The sequence below is a fragment of the Mytilus galloprovincialis genome, chromosome 8 (assembly GCF_965363235.1).
Source record: "Mytilus galloprovincialis chromosome 8, xbMytGall1.hap1.1, whole genome shotgun sequence".
Lineage (NCBI taxonomy): Eukaryota > Metazoa > Mollusca > Bivalvia > Mytilida > Mytilidae > Mytilus > Mytilus galloprovincialis.
In genome coordinates, this window is record NC_134845.1 from 34102954 (window position 1) to 34127221 (window position 24268).

The 24268-nt window shown below is 32.0% G+C and overlaps 1 protein-coding gene across 1 annotated transcript in view; it reads right to left on the minus strand.

Moving 5' to 3' along the window:
* Nucleotides 1-1104: 1104 nt before the first annotated feature.
* LOC143085623 (glutamate receptor-like) overlaps nt 1105-24268 on the minus strand; it is a 36234-nt gene continuing 13070 nt past the window's right edge. Inside the window, exons 4-17 of the mRNA XM_076262083.1 lie at nt 23298-23494; nt 22733-22786; nt 22235-22342; nt 21384-21551; nt 19995-20102; nt 18973-19089; nt 18157-18369; nt 16924-17270; nt 15778-15976; nt 15078-15322; nt 14152-14263; nt 13579-13716; nt 4539-4652; nt 1105-3879 (exon numbers count right to left, since the gene is read on the minus strand). Of these exons, the coding sequence (XP_076118198.1) occupies nt 3805-3879; nt 4539-4652; nt 13579-13716; nt 14152-14263; nt 15078-15322; nt 15778-15976; nt 16924-17270; nt 18157-18369; nt 18973-19089; nt 19995-20102; nt 21384-21551; nt 22235-22342; nt 22733-22786; nt 23298-23494 (2195 nt within the window). The 3' untranslated portion in view covers nt 1105-3804. The remainder of the gene's footprint in view (nt 3880-4538; nt 4653-13578; nt 13717-14151; nt 14264-15077; nt 15323-15777; nt 15977-16923; nt 17271-18156; nt 18370-18972; nt 19090-19994; nt 20103-21383; nt 21552-22234; nt 22343-22732; nt 22787-23297; nt 23495-24268) is intronic.

The following is a 24268-nucleotide window of genomic DNA, read 5'->3' on the forward strand; positions in this document are numbered from 1 at the left end:
CATTCGTGCTATCCGGTAAGGTGTGACCGAGGCTCTAGAGATCGAAAAGTATTTGGAATGACAACTAATTTACCTCAGTTTAGGATAGACTCTTGATTTTTAAACAGTCAAAATAGGATGAACAGATTATATAAACCGGAGGGAATAATTCGTCTAAACATCAGCCCATCAATGCTAGAACTGTAAATCTGCTCCCGCAAATTGTTTGTTCTTCCCTCGCCGGGATTCGAACTATAATATAATATTATATAGATATATACCTGGCTTTTACGGTAAAAGTGTTCTTAATGATTTATCAAGTGATGTTTATAATATAATATTTTAGCAGAACCTGGACAGAATTTAATTTCTTAAAGAAAAAAGAATCGTTACTTCCATCGAATCTCCTTTATTCACTTTTGGTGAATATAAATAGTTGAACAGCCGCCCTCTAGATTCGCTTGATTAGCCATTTTGGAATTCTGATGTATATATCAAGATCTGCAAAGATGTAACATTCACATTCATGCCTGTCTGTCTTCGTTCAGAGCATGACCACCATCGACTTTTGAACATATTTGCAATTAATATGTGTGGTGGCCAATGAGGAAGAGATTCAGAGCTACATTATTATTCGTCTGTCTTTTGATATATGTTTTGACTTAAGATTTTCATTTCATTTCTACTAATTTGTATTCACTGATTTTTGTCTTCTTGTTATTCTTTTACAATGTTGTATTCATGTAAGATCGTTAAATACGGATTTAAATTTAAAACTCATGGGGAAACGGACCTGGAATAGTCATAATATTCTCCTGCAACTAGAAAGACGATGTTAATTTTAATGTTCTCTGTCTTGCTGATTTGATTCCCTGACATGGAAGCTTTCCTTTATAATTTGTCAGCTAGCACACTCTATTGTTAAAATAGAATTCAGTAAAACAATTTTGCCAACGTTGTATCACATCATTAGAGAAATCATTTTGATAGATTAATGAAAAGTTGGATAGATATTTGAGATCTAAAGCCAACTGTTTAACATGTCTATCTGAATCAATTGTATATACATTCTTTATTAACACAATAAAGGAAAGAAAAAACTTTGATATACTAAACCAACTCCACTGCAGAATATTTTATTCGAAAAGCATTGACTGAATTTTATGGCATGATAAAATTGAAAATATTATGAAATTGTCGAATGATGGAAGTATAATGTATGAAAATTGTGTGATGTAATAGCCATGCACATTCTTACCAAGACCGGCACTTAATAATTAATTCATTGTGCATGAGTACTTCGTCATTTTGAAATTAAACAGCAAAAAACATTTGCACGATTGTCATAACTCGAAATGTATTTGATGCAGAACAAAATCCTTTAATGACTATGATCACAGTGTGTATGAAATAAATTAATTCAATGTGAAAGCATATCACGGTAATAATAGACATGTTACGAAAAGGTATATTCTCGACGATGAGGTTGACAAATAGACTTTAAATTTGGGGATGGTGTCAAAACATTGATTATAGATTTAAATATGTAAAATTTAAATCTTGTGCGTCTTAGTTAATTCAAATTACATTTATCTAGAACATCATTATGTAACATCCTATACGACAATTGCTTGTGTGATATTATTGCTGGCTAAAACCTGTCATAAGACATAAAAGGTGTAAGTGCGCAGGAGTGGGTGGTCTACAAAAAGGGGGCTGAGGGTTATACCAGTTCATTCGATTCTAGATTGATAATATATACATAGAACGCAAGTTAAATTTTAGGTTGTTTTTTTTTTTGCCAAGTTGCTCATTCTGCCTTTTCTTAACTCAAAACGCCTGTCCTGTCTTTTAAAAATTTAATCCTATCCCTCATTCTCCCTGAAACAACAACTGGTACTTCCGTAGAGACGTAATAAGTACCCATCCAACATATATGAAATATTTGCCAATGAACGTTAAGCAACCAACAATCAATTAATCACAAACCCTTTATAAAGACAATACAAAATGAGCCGAAACTTTTTAAATTGAGACAAAGTTGGAAGGAAATTAAGAAAGAAAATGCATGCCTTCCAATCTATATGACAAGGCGTAAATTTTCTAAAACTATATAATGCAACATGCCTCAAGTTTAAATTGTATAAAAATCGTGTTTGAGTTGTTTAAAAATAGACCCCGTTAGATACAAATTTAGGTGGCAAACAACTGGATCAAAATACATACACTGTTAGCTTTTTTAAACTATATAAAAATGACCGTTACATATATATCTAAGAGAAGGTATAAAACAGATTATAATACTTAAGATTATTTGCAAGATCTATTAAGGCCTCGTCAATGAATTCACACACGTATGTACCCCGTGTCTCCGTTGTACCGCACAACTACTGCATTAACATGATCGTCCCCCCATTTTTTGCTGTATATTTTCTTAAAAATATAAAGGAAATTATTAATATCTATTTCTTATATTTCTTATGGTATAAATGTTATTGAATATTCGTTCCATACGGAATTGCCTGCGAAATGCAGTTTTTAAATAAAATCCAATGTATATACAGGTAATCTCTTTTGCGTTTTGACACAGTCCCCACATTTAAAGTGTAATTTGTCAACCCCAGCATCGTGAATATGCCTTTTCGTAACATGTCTACTAGAATGGCATACTTTTTCAAGTACCCTTTGTTTTGTTCTATACAACATATTATGTCTGCATATCTTTCAATTATTCAATAAAATATAAAGACTTAACAGCATATTTCAACCTAGAAAATGATTACTTCAAATTAGTTTTGAATATGATAAATATATGTAATTTCTTTTTGTGTATCAAGTTAATTCATACTGTACCAGGCCTGAGTTGTTAGAATTTATACGAGAGATACGTGTGAATTATAAAATATAATTATAATGATTGAACCAATAATTAAAGATGACAACAATATACACATAACTACAACACCAGTCTAGATATAAAACAAACCCTCAATGTAAAATACAAATAAAACAATTGTTTTTGAGATTGTAGACGACGGTATATTTTTTTATGTTTTGTAATAATATTGAGATTTGTTTTATTCAAGTATGCTTTAAAAACGAAACCAAGCACAACACAATATAATAACATTATATGTAAGTTTCATTACGTTATTTTTGTTGGCTAACATCAATCTGCCGTTATTCTTAAAGAAACCTTCAATTTAAAATGTAATGTAACATTCATGCTGACAAGAGCTTCTACAAAAAAATTGCACAGGTACATAAAAGACAACAAATGATAGAAATCGTATTCGCATAGTCCTTGGAAAAAAATGTAGTTATAAGTATTGAATAGTTAGTCTGTTCAATGAAAAGAACAAGATATAAAACTTAAGGATCTTGAGTGTTGCATATTTCCTGCTTCAAATGCCCTTGCTTTGTGTATACATTCGTTCACATATATTCTTATATTAAACTAAATCATAATTGTAATAAAAGTAACGAAAAGGGCATTGACAGAACTGTCTTCCTAGTATGAGTTTTTTTTTCATTTCATGTGCAGTAAAGTTGTTAAAAGGTTTTGAAATTTGAACATTACATAATTGCTTTGCACTTAAAACACATATAGGGAGTATATACAAATGACTTAGAAAAATCACCACTTTATAGGTTACATCAAATATACATGTTTTATCCATTTATACTAATAGAAACAATTTGCAAAATACAAAAGCATGTAAAACGTCGATGTAAAGAATGTCTTTAAACTGTACATGTGTAAAATGTATCACAAGTAACATCAACACGAGTGCCTCTAACTCCACACAAGTCGTTTATCTGATGTTATACTTCTGTATGGGTATTTGTGTCGACATAAGGGTCAAAACCAGGTAATTGTGTTGGTCCATTATATTTATACTACAAAAAAGTAATCATAAATAATCGAATTGATATCAATGGAAAGTGTACTTTTGCCTTAAATACACATGGGATACATGGTTTATGTATGTCACTCTAGTAAACGTTACAGAAACATGTTATGTTGTTTTTTTTTCTAAACATTATGTATAAGTTAAATCATGAAATTCCTATTCAAATCATGCAAAGAATTTTCCTGCTTTTTGATTTTGACATGCTTGAGGTACAACCACAAAATACTTATGGTTTTGTTTTAAAATAAGGAACAATCAACTTCAAAGTGATAATAACGTTGCAGTATATTCTTACTGTACCATGTTTGTAAAGGCATTTCCACTTTGTATTTCAATGTTAATTGGTTGTAATTAAGTGATATTGTTGATGATGACCATATATTAGTAGTTTATTACAAATATCACATGAATATCAGGACGATCACATAATGAGGTGATTTGAACAGGAATGCTGTGTTTTACTTTCACAAACAAGTTTTTTTTATATTCCGGTAAAAGATTAAATTCTACAGGCGAACATTTTATCTCAACAAATTAATGACTGATACATGTATTAAGCCTTGTTAAAAAAATCAGTTCAAATTTACAGCATTAATACATATTTATAATTGAGATAATAATACACGATCAGAAAGGCAGACTTACTGTTCCGAATGATCCTGAACTTTTTAAAGGAGTTGAAGCTTCAGGGTTGGTTGAATCTATAGATCCTCGGAAGGAAAGTCGAGCTTTTTGTCTAACGATTGTACCAAACGTTTTCTGAAAATAAACAAATAAAACAAATATAATTACCTCAATAAAATTGGGAATGGAAATGGGGAATGTGTCAAAGAGACAACAACCCGACCATGCATGGAACAGACAACAGCAGAAGGTCACCAACAGGTCTTCAAAGCAGCGAGAAACTCCCGCACCCGGAGGCGGTCCTTCAGCTAGCCCCTAAACAAATTATGTAACACTCAGAAACGTGTCCTTCCCCCCAAATGTGTCCGATTCCCCCAAACGTGTCCACATAACGTCACGGAACTGTAAAACATGTATAGTTGTAAAAGGGCGCCAAAGGGTGACATTTATATAGACGCCCAAACGTGTCCATTTTTCAACAAACCCACAAACGTGTCCGATCCCAAAAATGTGTTCATGTCAAGCGTTAATGTTATTGCTATTTCATTAACGTATACTAATTTCACTATTTCATTAAAAATATAGATTAGGTACATAAGTACTTTTATAAACAAGCAGTATAAACTGTGTAAATGTGGGGGCGTCATTTCGGCTATGTCGTATTTAAATTGTAAGCACACATGTTGAGTTAAACTGTATAGTTACCGGGTACAAACGTCCCTTTCTCTACGCATTAAAACTTTTACGTTTTGTCATTATATGCATGAAACACTTGCATCTGGACAATACGCAATCAACAGTCTAAAGTTAATTTATATCGTACAAATGTAAAAACTTAAAAACTTGTAGCCTATGTTCTCTCTAAATATGCATGAAATACTGGCAACTGGACAATACGCAATCAACAGTCTAAAGTAAATTCAAACAGTAGAAATGTAAAAACATTTAAACTTGTATGTTCTCTCTAAGTATGCATGAAATACTTGCAACTGGAAATACGCCATAAACAGTCTAAAGTTAATATATACAGCAAATGTAAAAACATTAAAACTTGAAAAACTATGTTCGCTCTAAATATTTTATCTTAAGTGATGGTGGAAACCTAAAATTTATTAAAATTTATTACAAACCTGACTATCCGTATATGATTTGATGAGCTTTGAAAATACATATAATTCAAATTGAGAACTGTTGACAAAAGTGAACAAAATCCTGCTGAAAGCCTGCCGTGCAATATTCGGATAAATATATAAAGCATCATCCACGGCTGGTAATCTACACACGCAGAACATTTGGTTCTGCAATAAAAACCGTGAGAGGATTTTCCGGTTGTGCTTGAGTGGAGTAATTGTCACCGCTTCAAACGGTATGTACATTTCTAAATCTAGATTTTCTTATTCAACTGATCAAAATATTGAAAATCGGAGAATGTCATGCTGTGGTAAATACTTTAAAGAAGAGATACATGTATCATTTACTGTTGTACGTAGAGTTGAACTCCTACAAAATCAGTTGTCCCACAAGAAATTGCCTAAAAAAGTGACATTTCAATTTTGAAATGGTTCTATTTACAGACCTACAAGTTCAAATTTAGTTTTTTTTCGGGCAATGGGTATGAATGTTGTTTTTGGCGGCGTGTGCGCTGTCCGCCGTTGATAGACATCTTAATAATTCCAAAAACTAAATTTTTTCATGAAGTCATGCGTGAGGGAATCGGTTCTGATTGAGGACATCGTGAATGCGTGAGGGGAGGTACAAATCTTATCTTTATATTCAAGCTATCAGTCGTTGAAACTTACCTAAATTTGGCTACATTGTTCATGAAAAAACACATATGTGAGTGTGCTTAAAAAAGTTTACGAGATTGGATTTTGAAATAATTGTAGGAACCTACATGTAGATTTAATAATATGTTTGACGAAGAATAAAGACAAAAAATGTTGTCAACGATTTTGTTTTCTTGCTACAAGTAAAAACTAGACCGATTATTTGCCCACATCTGCAAATTTGGAGATAGATTTGCAATTCAATAGTTAGACTTTGTTCACATAAAGAATATTGGATGATTTATTGTATAAATCAAAATCTTTATACAAATATCAAATTTTGTGTTTTTAGAATCATCTTTTTTTTTTTTAAAATAAACTATTTTAGCGGAGATAACTCCTTTCGTAAATGTGTATAACATGAATCTTAATTAAGCTTTTTTCAACTGATTTTTATAGTTCGTTCTTATGTTGTACTGCAACGTTATGGGTCATCGTAAATTCGCATTTTACTATTTTTATGTATTATATATAACTTGTTCGTCCGGTCACTTTTTCGCGGGGATCGGTTTTCTCGTGCTTGAGACTCAATGTCCAGACTTATTTAAACAAATAATAAGTTTTCATCGGCGATATCATTTTCTTAGATATATGTGGTGATCTCTGTAACGTATATTTGACGACAGGACTACTCCCAGGGGGTTTAGTTCGCTTCGAGGGCGGGGATAACTTGTATCTCCATGGCTTTTTGTAGAGAGTCAATTTCAGTCCTCTTTTCCTTTTTCCTTTGAACAATGAGGCTTGTTTAGGGGGGGTATCAATATCCCATATCCCATTAAGTTTTTGTCCCATATTCCCATATCCCTATAACATTTACCCCTAATATCCCAATAAATATTTTTTACAAATATCCCGTATCCCTAAAACTGTTTTGAAATATCTCAAAAAATCATCAATTCATTCCCAAACCATTTTTGTATACAACATTCTTAAATACATAATTTATGTTTTGTAGTGAAGTATGTTGGCTTTTTCACAGAGATAAGTTAATCATTCAGAATTAATCAGAGTCCTTTAAATTTAAATCTACATGTCTTTTGTTTTTCGCTTCCTCTTTCCTCTCGTTATATAAATAAATAATTTTGTTTTTCATAGTACGAGAACAGAAGTGAAAATTTATCGTCATACTGAACACGTATATATACAAATTGTTAAACAGGTCAAATAAACACGAACGTACGATTTGAGAGTACTGGCAGTTACTGAAAGCTAGTTAAAAGCCAAAAACAATAAATGCATCAAAGACTAAAATCACTGAAATAACAATTCAAAAGGTCTTTGTCGTTAACTGGCGAACACACTGTCCATTTTCTACTTTTCATTCTCTCATTGCATTTATTTTTGTGTCTGAAAGTTTTACTTCTTTGGGCTGAGACATTTCCTCCAGAGAATGATAATTCAAGCAAAAAACTTGAAAACAATTTCATTATGTGTGATTCTATTAAATAGTTCTCGTACACATTTGATAATCTGCGAGCGAATTGTATCATTAGTGGTGTGTCAACAATTGCTCTCATCTCATAGAAAAGATTTTCAACAATGGTTGTGGATGTACTTTTCATCGAGAATGTTGTCTTGCATTAAGGTTTTGTTGCATTCACAACATTCCTAAGACTTTTCAACGTAGTGATCATGGTGATTAATTGTGAATGTGAAATGTCATGTTTCGTCTGCATTGAGTTTTCTGATGTCATTGTTTTAGTCTCAATGTCACAAAGACAAAGAAAGTCATCAATATCAGCTAGTCTTGAAATAGCATCATCTATTGCGAATTTCTGTTTGTCTTTACTAAACCAAAATGTTGATAAGAGTTTGTGTAAAATTTCTAAATACAATGAGTTAACCATTGTTAACTACTGCTAGGGGTTATCATTTTCACTTGACCAACAGCAGTATCACATAAAAAACGTTTTTTCTCTGAAGTCATATAAAAAGGTTGCTGAAATTGAGCAGTCGTTTGACATCCATCTTCACTTCCAGCTCTACCTATACCTGCCAATCGTTTGAAAACTTTGTTCTCTAATTTATTTCCTTTACTGTTTTGTCATCAACATCTGAGAAATATATCCTAAAAGAGGTTATTCCATGTTCATCTGTTGTTGTAACTGGAGAAATGCCATGAACTTTCTAACAATCAATTGTACCATTTCTAAGAATCTCATATGCTATAAACAAGAGGTTGAACACCAATAACTCTTATTGCCGCTGCTTTTATCTGTCTGAAGTGTTGTAATGACAATAAACACAATGAGAATCAACAAACATTAAAATTACCTTTTCTAGTAAATTAGCTATGGCAATTTTATCAAGTGAGATGTAAATATTTCTGTACTTCAACATTTTTTTTTCATGTTCAAAATTCAATATCCTTATAAATGAATCATGCAATATCCCATATCCCATTTAATTTTAAATCAAATATCCCATATCCCTAAAATAAAAATGGCAAATATCCCATATCCCAATATACCCTATACAAGCCTCAACAATGGCATTTTCTGAAATTGAACAAACAATTAATAGTGAGGCTTGTATAGGGTATATTGGGATATGGGATATTTGCCATTTTTAAAAAAAAATGTTGAAGTACAGAAATATTTACATCTCACTTGATAAAATTGCCATAGCTAATTTACTAGAAAAGGTAATTTTAATGTTTGTTGATTCTCATTGTGTTTATTGTCATTACAACACTATTCCAGACAGATAAAAGCAGCGGCAATAAGAGTTATTGGTGTTCAACCTCTTGTTTATAGCATATGAGATTCTTAGAAATGGTACAATTGATTGTTAGAAAGTTCATGGCATTTCTCCAGTTACAACAACAGATGAACATGGAATAACCTCTTTTAGGATATATTTCTCAGATGTTGATGACAAAACAGTAAAGGAAATAAATTAGAGAACAAAGTTTTCAAACGATTGGCAGGTATAGGTAGAGCTGGAAGTGAAGATGGATGTCAAACGACTGCTCAATTTCAGCAACCTTTTTATATGACTTCAGAGAAAAAACGTTTTTTATGTGATACTGCTGTTGGTCAAGTGAAAATGATAACCCCTAGCAGTAGTTAACAATGGTTAACTCATTGTATTTAGAAATTTTACACAAACTCTTATCAACATTTTGGTTTAGTAAAGACAAACAGAAATTCGCAATAGATGATGCTATTTCAAGACTAGCTGATATTGATGACTTTCTTTGTCTTTGTGACATTGAGACTAAAACAATGACATCAGAAAACTCAATGCAGACGAAACATGACATTTCACATTCACAATTAATCACCATGATTACTACGTTGAAAAGTCTTAGGAATGTTGTGAATGCAACAAAACCTTAATGCAAGACAACATTCTCGATGAAAAGTACATCCACAACCATTGTTGAAAATCTTTTCTATGAGATGAGAGCAATTGTTGACACACCACTAATGATACAATTCGCTCGCAGATTATCAAATGTGTACGAGAACTATTTAATAGAATCACACATAATGAAATTGTTTTCAAGTTTTTTGCTTGAATTATCATTCTCTGGAGGAAATGTCTCAGCCCAAAGAAGTAAAACTTTCAGACACAAAAATAAATGCAATGAGAGAATGAAAAGTAGAAAATGGACAGTGTGTTCGCCAGTTAACGACAAAGACCTTTTGAATTGTTATTTCAGTGATTTTAGTCTTTGATGCATTTATTGTTTTTGGCTTTTAACTAGCTTTCAGTAACTGCCAGTACTCTCAAATCGTACGTTCGTGTTTATTTGACCTGTTTAACAATTTGTATATATACGTGTTCAGGATGACGATAAATTTTCACTTCTGTTCTCGTACTATGAAAAACAAAATTATTTATTTATATAACGAGAGGAAAGAGGAAGCGAAAAACAAAAGACATGTAGATTTAAATTTAAAGGACTCTGATTAATTCTGAATGATTAACTTATCTCTGTGAAAAAGCCAACAAACTTCACTACAAAACATAAATTATGTATTTAAGAATGTTGTATACAAAAATGGTTTGGGAATGAATTGATGATTTTTTGAGATATTTAAAAACAGTTTTAGGGATACGGGATATTTGTAAAAAATATTTATTGGGATATTAGGGGTAAATGTTATAGGGATATGGGAATATGGGACAAAAACTTAATGGGATATGGGATATTGATACCCCCCCTAAACAAGCCTCAATAGTTTGATTTCATAGAATCAGTGATCAGTTTACATCTATTAAAGTATAAGGATAAATCTGTGCTTTTAATCGGCATTGATCTCATTTATTGAGTCAACAAAAGTCACAAAGCCAAAGATTAAAAAAAAATGTTTGTACTTCCCCTCACGCATTCACGATGTCCTCAATCAGAACCGATCCCCTCACGCGTGACTTCGCGGAAAAATGTTGTTTTTGGAATTATTAAGACGTCTATCAACACAGGACAGCACACACGCCGCCAAAAACAACATTCATACCCATTGCCCGAAAAAAAAACTTAATTTGAACTTGTAGGTCTGTAAATAGAACCATTTCAAAATTGAAATGTCACTTTTTTAGGCAATTTCTTGTGGGACAACTGATTTTGTAGGAGTTCAACTCTACGTACAACAGTAAATGATACATGTATCTCTTCGTTAAAGTATTCACCACAGCATAGCATTCTCCGATTTTCAATATTTTGATCAGTTAAATAAGAAAATTGAGATTTAGAAATGTACATACCTTTTGAAGCGGTGACAATTACTCCACTCAAGCACAACCGGGAAATCCTCTCACGGTTTTTATTGCAGAACCAAATGTTCTGCGTGTGTAGATTACCAGCCGTGTCATCGGGGTTTATTAGTACAAAATAATTTACAAAGTTCACGATTAATTCAACTCTAGAATTATTTGTATGTTCGCTCTAAATGAGTAAGAAATACTTGCAACTGGACAATAAGCAATTTCAGTCAAAAGTTTATTCACAATTACAGATTAAATTTGGATTTATGATAATCATTATAAACCGGTAATGCACTAAATAATGCTAATAAATGACAACTTTATCACCTGTGTCCCCACAATAGAATTGCCGTAAAGGTTATCAGCGGTTTTATTTAGGAGATACATGTAATAGCGCTAAAAGACGTGAGACGTTTTGGCGTTAAATAGTGGACACGTTTTGGCGAATAGCAATATTATTGGACACGTTTGGGGAACATTGAATATTATAGACACGTTTGGGGAGAATAGACACGTTTTGGGGAATCGGACACGTTTGAGGGGAAGGACACGTTTGGGAGTGTTACATATATACCAGTTCAGTGATAATGAACGGCATACTAAACTCCAAATTGTACACAAGAAACTAAAATTAAAAATAATACAAGACTAACAAAGGCCAGAGGCTCCTGACTTGGGACAGGCGCAAAATTGCGGTGGGGTTAAACATGTTTATGAGATCTCAACCCTCCCCTATACCTCTAGCCAATGTAGAAAAGTCAAATAACAATACGCACATTAAAATTCAGTTCAAGAGAAGTTCGGAAGATGTAACCAAAGAAAATAAACAAAATGACAATAATACATAAATAACAACAGACTACTAGCAGTTAACTGACATGCCAGCTCCAGACTTCAATTAAACTGATTGAAAGATTATGTCTTCATCATATGAATATCAGACACAATCCTTCCCGTTAGGGGTTTGGTATCATACCATCATATATGAGAAGAACATAACCCTTGTCATGCCAACAACAGTTCTACACTAGCATTAGCAACATACATGTACATACATTGCTCATGCTAGTCCAGAAATATTCTTTTATCGTAATGAAAACCATTTTACTGTTATACCAAATACAAAGACACAACAAAATATCGCTTGGTTTATAATTTTGAACAATGGGTAAGGATATCTATACCATATAACATGTATAAACACCTCATGTTACAGTAGTTCTTATATATTACAATGTCTCCACCTCAAAATCACTCAATCTTTTATACTATAGGCTTATGTAGTTATCAAATGTACCAGGATTATAATTGAGTACGCCAGACGCGTGTTTCGTCTACATAAGACTCATCAGTGACGCTCATGTCAAAATATTTATAAAGCCAAACAAGTACAAAGTTGAAGAGCATTGAGGATCCAAAAAGTTGTGCCAAATACGGCTAAGGTAATCTATGCCTGGGATAAGAAAATCCTTAGTTTTTCGAAAAATTCAAAGTTTTGTAAACAGGAAATTTATAAAAATGACCACATTATAGATATTCATGTCAACACCTAAATGTTGACTACTGGGCTGGTGCTTTCATTTTAGCGATATTGTTTAACATTGCAGGAGGTTTAGCTATCCATAAAACCAGGTTTAACCCACCATTGTCTTCTTTTATATGACCTGTACGCAGTCAGGAATAAGGAATTTGTTATCAAATAGATCGTTTCTATGTATGTTGCCGCTTGTTTTTGATGCATTTTAATGTTTCTGTTGTTCTGTTGTTTTCCTTTTAATACAGGTGTTTCCTTCGGTTTTGTAACACGGATTTTCTCTTTCAATCGATTTATGACTTTTGAACAGTGGTATGCTGCTGTTGCCATTATTTATAATTTTATACTCCAGTCTCGCGTTTCGTCTAGAAAAGACTTATTAGGGACGCTTAACTAAAAAATGAAAGCCGAAAGTACAAAGTTGAAGAGTATTGAGCACCCAAAATGCCGAACGTTGTGGAATGTTTAAATTACAAATAAGCTACACTAGCATCTTCACAGATGTAATGTTATTGTGCCACTTTTTCAGCAACTTCGTCAGTTTAATTTGCATTAGTCGATCCAATAAAGTATATTGCGTTGATGGCGGACTTTCATAAGTCAATAATCGATTGATTCAAAGATCGATTACCTGCTATACATATTGCATATACATTGTCGATATGTTGAAAGTTATTAAGTAGCATCTTAAAAGTAAACAACAAATTCTTTTTACAAGAACAAGTTTTCATGAATGAAACAAGGTTCACTGGCAACATAACGCTCATAACAAACTTTTGTCAGATGATAATTACATAAATCTGTTATTAAAATAGAAATGTTTATGTGCACTATCGTCATATCCGATACCTTAAGCTTCTTAAGATAAGCTACAACTAAAACAAAAAGTAGATTGTTTGATGATGATGATAACTGTCAGTTTGTGTTTGTAGTTGTTCATCTACATTTTTCCTTATCAAAGGATAAAAAGTCTATAATTTTCTCATACCTGAGATTTTCTGGATTCAGCTATTGACCTGTATAGGAATTCGAATCCAGCAATGATTACTGACAAACCTAATCCACCGATTAAAATGTAGAAAATTCCAGCAACATTATTCAATTTTAACTCAGCATTGCTACCATCCTTAATAAAACAGAAGTGAATTATGATTATTATTATTATTAACTAGTATTATTTTTGGTATCATTATCAATAGTCTATTAAAATGCATTAGTAATATGTACAGTAAAATCGAGAATGGAAATGGGGAATACGTCAAAGAGACAACAACCCGAACAAGGAGCAGATATTTTTCACATTCGTTTCGAATCGAACATTGTATACGCAAAGTGCCCACTGACTTGGTCTTTTAATCGATATATATAATTAACTACATAAAATTGAGATTGAAAATTGGAAAAATATCACAGTGTTAACAACAGGTCCAAAGCAGAAAACAACCGAAGGTCACGAATGGGTCTTCAACACAACGAGAGCACATGCATGATTTTTTTGATAAATTTGCAGATCCTTTGGTTTACATTAACTAATGTCTTAGTAAAGTCTTATGTGGCTTACCAAGACAGTGGCATCATCTCCGCATTCTGATCGCTCGTCCCACCACTTTTTCTTTAATGACTGTAAACGTCCTCTTTCCCTCAAGTTAAGAACTGCAAGCGTTAGTCTGTCTCTACAAGATGACATGATAATCATACTAACATTGCTTGTATCATTGAAAGGCAATGAATATATTTTAAATCAAAGAATAAAAAGTGTTGTATTCAAACATGTGTTGGCGAAAGTATATATAATAATACAGTCAAAATATGAACGACAACACACATATTAATAATACTATTATACAGTACGATCATTTCAGATATTTCAACCAAAACTGTATGTTGAAAAAACGACAAAAAAGCATTTGAATGGTTCATATAATAAATTCATTATTTCATACCATGGACATATATCGCTGCTTATATAGTTTGCTTCTCGGTCTTGTTCTATACATATTTCACATTTTTATTTCTACTTTCGACGGAACGCATGCGTATTTTTCCATCTTTCTGGTTTCAGTGCTATACACATTTTTTCAATTGTTTTGTTGAAAGCATCGATGATGAACCGTATATATGTAGGCGCTTGTCTGGTGAGGTCAGTTAAGGTATATATATCATTGATAAGTTTGCGACCCTCAAAATCAATACGACTATTACATGTATATTAGAACAAAACAATCAATTGATTAAGAAATAAAAAAAAAACATAACAAACAAAAAAACAATTAAACAAACATCCAACAAATTAAAATTTATGACTGCAACTTATTACAAAAGACAATACAAACTAAAACAGAAACAGATTTTTTTTCAAACCTTGTGGATCTATATAAATCTGCTACATTGTATTAGGAAATGTGGTTGACAAAGTTCTTTGGCATAAAAAAAATGGTACAAATTGAGACAGACGGTGAAGAATATTTTATCAACATATAGTTATACCTTAAATTTGATCCAATTGGAGTTGCAATGCCGTATCCCTTTGAATCTAGATTGCTTCCGACCTTCATTGTATCACATGGTTTTCTGGTGTTAATATATTCATTTGTTGACGATTCTATTAAATATGCATATTTCCCATTTTCATCCCGGACCCTTTTCACTCCTTCTCGTGTTGTTTTTGCAAACACATCTTGGGCAGATGACATGTAAGCCCACATTCGTTCATAAATTGCTACTTTTGATTTCTGAAAGACAAATCTCTTGTTTAAAGTATCTGTTTGACTAATCATAATTGTATTTTCAAGTAAGTAGGTGACTCTGGGACAACTGTTTCTAAATGAATAACGAAAACCAACAAACGATGAATGCGACAATCATCCCACATATTCTTTTATATATTAACTAAATTGCGTATGATACTTTTGAAGAACATAGGAATTGTTGCTTGGATTTCATACTTCGATTTAATCAGTGAATATTATTGTAAGATTATCTATAAAATGGATAGCTACATATTGATAGTCAACAATATGCATAGTTTAATTACAGAATTACACAGTGTCTTTAAAATAGTAGCTTCTGGTAAATGCTTTAAAATAGTAGCTTCTGGTAAATGCTTTAAACATACCTTTATTCTTAATAAATGTTCAAAAAACTTAACAGAAGACATTATATTTTTAAATCAAGATGCATAAGTTACCTTAAAGAAATTATAGGTGGTTCCCCCTTCATACACTCCATACTGAATTCGTGTTTGTTTTGCTAAATCCTCTGCAGAATCAATAGGTGTGTTCATTCGCTCAACTGTGAGGAAAGCCGCTAAATTTGCAGTATAAGATGATATAATAATCAAAGTGAAAAACCACCATACACTACCAACAATTCGACCAGAAACCGATCTACAAAAATTATCTCAGTTAAAATGAATCTTTTAGTTTCTTAGAAATCTATTAAACTCTAAATTCAAATGTACAATTATATTCTGTTTCGTTTATCTAATGTTCTTAATGTTTGTACAATGTCAAATCTTTATACTCGTACCCTCATACTCGAATCGTCCTGAACATGCATGAAAGGTTAGCCACTTGATGTTAGCAAACCAACAATCAATCAATAAAACTCGAAATTTATAAAAAAAAAAATGATGGCTTTTTCTAATTCATTCGTCGATTTAACATCTTATATCGGTATTATCTCAAAATATCAGTTTCTCTGTTCATTTTGTAAATACTGAATTGTAATAAAGCAATCCATAAATGCTTTTGTGAAAGAAATGATTTTGACATTCATCTAATAGAAATTCCATACTTAGCGTCTCTCCATCAGTAATATGATATGTATTCGATAAAACAGTGAAATATGTGTTTTCCTTCAAATTCAATTTACCTTAAGTTAATAAAAAAACTAGAAACCAAGTTTGTTTAAAAATTGTGGCTACTTTTTATACATGTACCACTTACAAACTTTATGTAGCAAAGACAACATTTCGACCATAAACTGACAAGAGTTATTCGAAAATCTTATTATGAGTTTAAATGTAAAACAAATGTTGACGTACAACAAAAATGTTTTGAACTGTGGATTCATTTATTTTCATGGGTATTAATTTTCGTGGTTTAAAGGAAACTTGCATTTTCGGGGATATCTGATTTCGTGGTTTTGCCAAAGTCTGCATACAGACCTATATAAAATTTGACACTCGTTGAACCTTTTAATTCGTGGTTTACTTGTACCCACGATCCAACGAAAATTGGTATCCAACGAATAATAATGTGTCCACAGTATTTTATCATGATTCAGATGACTTATTTTACAATTTATCAAAATTTAATATTATTAAACTTACTTAGGACTTATATCACACCCCTGTTGCATGAATGCACCTAAGGAATACCATAAACTATTAGATATTGTAAAGGCATTTTTTATTGTGCTGTTGTCTTCTATATGCCATTCTGTTGGACTAAATCTACTGACAAGGAATAATACTACACTAACTCCGACGTAGGCAAACAAAATGCACATCCAAATTTCATAGGACAAAGGGTCCATAAATGAAAAGGTGTGTGCTTTCTTGTTGGCTGGTTTCTTTATCATTATACTGATGCCTAAACTCATAAAAGGTTTCGTAAAATCGACGACTCGTTCCCGCTCTGATGATATTGTCATTGCCCCAAATGCTATATCAGCTTCCTAAATATAAAAAAGAACATATTATTAAACAACTTTATATAGTATACTGATAATGTACTTCTTATAGCTCAGACTGCTTGGTTTACATTATTATTTAATAAGACTTTGCGATGCATGTTAGGTGAAAATTTGCACATCTGCAGTTTTTGTGAAGGAAGAACGATTAGTCTATGTACAACATATAATTGTATGTATTTTAATTCCTGCAGCTTCTTCCATTTTATAAAGATGATACTTCTACTGCTGACACTACGTCTTCTACTACTACTTCTAATATCTAGTTCTACTATTTTGTTTTGTTCCAAATTATTATCAGTACAAGTTTTTACTAATAACAAATATATCACAAGCAGCCTATAATCCCTGTTGCTATGGCATGACATATAACCGTTAATGATTTTTTTTTATCATATTTATTACATTAATTATTCCAAGAGTAAGGTTGTATTTTATAATTAGAAATCCTTATCCAAAATTAGTTTTCAAAGATTATTTTTTCGTAAATCGTTTCAAATTAATATATTAACCATTTTGCTATACTATATGGTCTTTCTAGGTTGCATCAGCTCTTCAAGGTTTCAATTGCCCTCGAGTATCCCGGACAATTTGCGTTTGATGCAGTAATATTTGTACCTTTTATAACGCTTTGGACTAAGAGATCTAATGATTGATAAATGTACTGACCCCTCCCACTAATTCTCTAATCACTCCATTCCATGTACCATTTTACTCACCCCTCTCACTACTTCTCCAATCACTCCATTCCATGTACCATTTTACTCACCCCTCTCACTAATTCTCCAATCACTCCATTCCATGTACCATTTTACTCACCCCTCTCACTAATTCTCCAATCACTCCATTTCATGTACCATTTTATACTCACCCCTCTGACTAATTCTCCAATCACTCCATTCCATGTACCATTTTCTAGTTCCTTTCCATATTGTTCATCTTTGGCAATGCATAATTTATATTTGATTTGCATATGTGCAGCGACAGCATCTATTAGATCTATAATATATCCTGTAAAATTTTCCCTACCACACATGGCGTTACTTTGTTGTCCAATTTCATTATGCATTACATAAGGTTCTTCCTGTTAAAGAATAAACAACAGCTATTATCAATTATAATGTTTAAATCTTTCATATTCATTTGAAATATGACTTGGACAAAATAGGGGTAAAGTTCAACAAAAAATGTGGCTGTCTACAATACAATTAACGCCACCAACAGGGGAATATCTGGTATTACAAAGGATAAGAAGTACGTTATAAACTAATGCAATAGTTATGTTAAACATGACAATTAAATATAGGAGATAAGTGTCACTATAGAAGAAAAACCTGACTGAATTTAAGCTACGACAAAAGCTTCTTTATAAGCAGCTATCACTAATACGCTATTCAATGTATAAATTATGAAGGCTAAATCTGTCTAAACTATAAATAAAGAAGAAAAAAACAAAGACATATATAATAATAAGAATAAACTATTAGTAAGTAGTTGTAACTATGACCAAAATAAAATGTATGCGTTTAAGAGACACGAGGAAGGCATTCACTCAGATGCTTGAATACATTGTTCTTCGTGACTGTACTAGGGACAACTTAAATGTTGTGCATTATACGATTGACAGTCATATTATGAGAAATTTATATATATATATATACAGTGTAAGAGAAACGTTACTTGTCACCTTGACTGTGGTTATCCGCCAAATTATGTTCTCATTTGTATAATTCTGGTATTTCTTTTTAGAAAACAGATCTGGTTTATGTAAGTTAAGCCGGTTTGGTGGATTATAACTTCCAACCTAAAAAAAGAAGAATTACGTGTTGTATGATTATTTGCCATTACTAATACATGTTCTCGTTTCTCATTTTTATATACAATGTATGTTAGACCGTTGGTTTTCCCGTTTGATTGGTTTTACACTTGTAATTTTGGGGGACCTTTATAGCTTGATGTTCGATATGAGCAAAGCTCCGTGTTGAAGACCGTACTTTGACCATTTACTTTTATAAATTGTGACTTTTTCTCCTTGGCACTCGTACCACATCTTCTTGTATCAATGTATACAAGAAGGAACGCTGATTTATTTTATCAAAAACATGATAATTTCGATACACTTAAGCGTGTTCTTATTAACACTATTGGTGAAAATTTTCGATTTTATAAGCTTCAAGTTTTCGTCCACTAACAATACTTTGAAAATATAGTGATAGGAACAAAGTATATAGTTTACATAAGACGTTTCACGTTTTATCATCTTCAGAATGCACTCAAATTAGCCAAAATGAAATTTTGCAGGAGTGCGTTTTGGATTGATTGGAAACATTACAAACTACGTTTGACAAGAAGATAAAGTACAGTCTTTTGTGACCTACTAAATTCATCGTTGCCGTAACGAATAGTCAAATGTCAATATCAATTGAAAAATCAGTCCATTCAGATGATACAAAAAACATGTCTACAAGTGGAAATTAGATAACAGGCAAATACTATACGAGAAACATTTGTACTGCATTGAATTGATGTTATTTGTAACAAACATTTCTTAAACTTTACCGTTGCCCCCTTTCATTCATATTACTACAAATGTTTTACATATTTATACAGGCATGGATTTGAAATGTTTATTTTTGGGCATTGTTGATGAAGGTCAATCCAGAAAAGAAGCATGGACTTTATATTAATTTTTCTTGTAGGTATACTCACTTTAGCTATTCCCATATCCATTCTTGTTTCTAACAGTGGCAATACAAATTCTTTCCGCCATCCATTATTTTTAAATTTTATTTTACCACTGTTTCCATTATATTCTTCCTAAAATACAACAAGTAAATGCATCAAATAATACGTTTGGCAGTGTCTTCTACTCATGAAACGTATTTAAAAAACGAGAAGTGGGATAAATATAACATCAATCAAACACCAAGCCAGAGTTGTTCTTGACAGAATGTTTACTACTTTTAAAGAGTAATATGATTGTAAACTTTGTTTTCTAATAAACACATTTATCTTCTGACAAAATAACTAAGTTTCATTTTTCTCAGGCTGCTTCAAAATAAGGTTTATGTAGGTGTATGGTAATAACAAATCGTAGTAACAAGATTGTGTTTGCATGACACGTTGTTCTTTGTTTTATATCACAATGAATTAGTTTGAATTGCCAATAGTTAAACAGTAACAGTAATATGAATTGGCCTTGAAAAAAACGTCAAGTAGAAAATATAAAAATAAGTAGATGTGGTATGATTGCCGATGAAATTTTATTTTATAAGATACCAAAACAGCTAAAATTAAATCTATTGTTCAGAGAACAATGATCTACTTTGATATGAAAATATTAAAATTCGTTTTAAAATGTCATTTCCTGTGCAAAATTATCATCCGAGCTTATTGTACGGGGATCCCAAAAATATATTATGTGTTGTATACAATCTTGGGTAATTTGAATGTTTACTCGACACTGATAAAAAAAATGTATAATTCAATCAGGAACATATATATTGACGTTAGATATATACTGTTCCCAGATTCAATATACTTTTATATTAGATAAGTACAAAAAAGCTACTTCTGGTTTAAACAAGGTCACTTCTGGTTGTCTTTTACAAGGTCAACGCGTATGGTCTAATGAGCTGATCCCTTTTCAACTGATTTTAATCATTTATACGTGTACGGTCGGACAATACGCGTATGGTCGTACCATATGAGAATACGCATATGGTCCAAATACTCATATGGTCCGGAACATTTACATGACACAAAATCAGTCCGAGCACATAAACAAATAACACAAATTCCAAGGGGAACAGCGCTGTTGTTATTTCCCAATGTGACCTTCAATACGGAGCAAACAAAAGTAAATTTAAAGAAAAAGAAAAGAAAAACTATCATCTCATTGAAAGCTTAAGACGACCACTGCAATTTATTTGGAATATATTAAAGAAAGACGAAAGATACCAAAGAGACATGCACACTCAAAAATAGAAAAACAAACTGACAATGCAATGGCACAAAAAACCGAAGTAAAACCAAAGAAAAAACTACAGTATACAAAACACAACATATAAAATTAAGACAAAGATTTATTGTAGTTACCTTTCTTATCTGATTAAGAACTTTTTTTCCTGGACTGAATGTTATTCTACGTTCATTATCTCTACATTTCATCATTTCGTCAACTCTATGGATAGGAGTTACTTGTTCAATTTGCTTTAATGCTCGATGGAAAACCTTTACTGCATCTTTAACAAGATCATCACCAAACTATAAGAATGCATTTAGTATTTTACACAAAGTCTAGAAATGGTGTTATAAAACATATCAAATAGAAACGTAATCTTAGACCCAGTGGTTGCAGTCTGCATATAACCTATGATTCGATGTGGGTTTTTTCATTTTATTTTCATTCTATTTGATTGTGTGCACCCTATTTTTATTGACAAACTTGTGACGTATCTGCCCTAGCCGATTTCACAGCATTAAATTTTAGCTGAAATATAAAATATACATAATATCCCATGAGTTAGGGCTAGTACATACACATTTTATTGACGGGACTTGCCAATCGACAATCATACCGATTACAATATTGCATAGCCGCTTGCTTTTTAACTTGATATTACGTAATCATGACTGATCAAAAGCAAATTTATTTTATGACAATTTTTCTTTTATATTTTGACGGGAAATTTAAAACGAAATAATTTTTTACACCATAATGACTATATTTTCGCTAGTCAAAACGCATTGTTTTGGTACAGTAACTTTGTAAAGTAATGTCGCATGAGGTAGTTTCTATGTTCAGAGGGGAATATACAATTTTGTTGCTATCACATGTAATAGTCTCAACCCGTAACTATCGATTTTGCTATCAATATTGACATACAATGAATACAGTGCAATAATCGTTTTCAAAATACTAGTATATAAAAGGATTAAACACTCACTGTTTTCGTTCTGGTTGGCTGTGATTCCCAGCCTTTGGTTTCTGGTAAGCTGAAACCTGACACGTTCAGTCCTGCGGAAAGTACTGTATCATTCATATCAGTCATCCCCTAGAAAACAAACGAGAAAAAAATGAAAAGTATAACAAAACGTCACAGTTTGGCACGACATTTTCAAATAATTTTGACCGACACACTACGTCTGTTTTTTTTTTTTTTTTCTGTTTATATTTTGAATTATGCCATAAAACTAATTTGATATCTTGATCTATGATTTTTTTACCTTTTGACCGTAATTTGTCATTTCGGGGCCGTTTATGGCTGACTTTGTGGTATGGATTTTACTCATTGTTGAAGGTTGTACGGTGACCCACAGTTGTTAGTTTCTGTGTCATTTGGGCTCTTTTACAGAGCTGTCTCATTCAAAATCATACCACATCTGTTTATTTTTATCAATACTCTTTCAATTATACAATTATCACCATGAAACAAAATGCTTACCAAGTCTATAATTAGAAAATGGAATCTGGTATTGCTAACATCCGGATCTTTTTTCTGTAAATTAAAAGAAAATTTCGGTTTTAACATAGAGTCGTATAGTTGTCACAAGTCATATTTAGATGTATAAGAATTAATGTATAAATGTGACTACATGTACATGGTACAAATGTATGTAATCGTCCAATTTTAATCAAAGATATACGATATAACAAACGTAGTCAAGGGTTCATTGATGTGTTTGAGGGTTGGTGTTTATCTATGTTATTGTGTGTCCGTTTGTTTGTGATATATGAATGATTTAGAAGTGCAAACAAATTAAAGGTTGATCTTATTTCTCTCGATGTTATTTCCAGTAATCGTATTATTTTCTATCATGATATTATTCCTTGAAGACATACATTTTATTTCTCTTTCTATAACACCTGCAAAACTTATTACTGGTACAACAACAAATGTTTATAAACAGATCATTTCTTAACTATTTACTAGACTAAGTACAGATTGGAACGTCGTATGAAAAAGAACGAACAACAAAACATGAAGTACAAATGTCTAAAATACTCACTACTAATGAAATTAATTCCTCCGACTGTTCGGTTGTCAGATCTAGGAATACTCGTAAATCATCTTTTGTGTTTGTATTGTATACACTCCTCAGCTCTTGGTGACAATGACTCACAGATACAACTCTTTTAACATCAATGTCAATACTCATTTCTCTTTTATTGATGTCTTGAAAAAGTTGTTGTAACCGTACTAATCCTACAAACATAAAAACAAATACATGTAAATAATATTAGTATGGTTGCATGTCTACATGTTCAGACGGACGGACGGAAAAATGGAAAAACGAGAAAACATCATAGCGGGTTACAATTGTAGGCATTGGATTGAAAATTAAAACCTACACGAAGTAGTTAAAATTCATAATGTAAAGCATAACTTTATATTCGGAATATAATAGTTTGCCTATAATTGATCTACATTATTAAGCTACAAAGGAAAAACTCCGCTGTTGGTTTCTTGAGAGTAATTTGAAGGAACAAAATATGAAAATTAATTAGGTAGAATTTTAAACTTTTCTTGTATTCATATTGTTTAAAGTATAATATTGAGTACTTAGCAAACCGGTTAATCATAATAAAATGAACAGCTGTAAATTCCAGAACCAAACGAATAGAACTCAAAGTCGATATCATAATCTTTCATATTACATTGCAAATTAAAAAATATATGAGAACAAAAATCACCAAGGTTTTTCCTTGATAGCCTTTTCTATTCATTTAACCAGACATGTTATCAATATTTAAATCCTTAAACAAACATCATTGAAACACATCGCTTTTTAAAATAATAGCCAGGTACATAAGAAATGCAAACTACACTTTATAAATTCCATACGTCCGACTCGCTTTTCCGACCTTGAGAGGGCCCAGCCTGTATAGTAAGTCAAGGTTATTAAAAACTCCTATCATCCTCATCATTTTCTTTCCCTCTGTCTTTACCTTCACCCGGAAAGTACAATGGTACTAACGA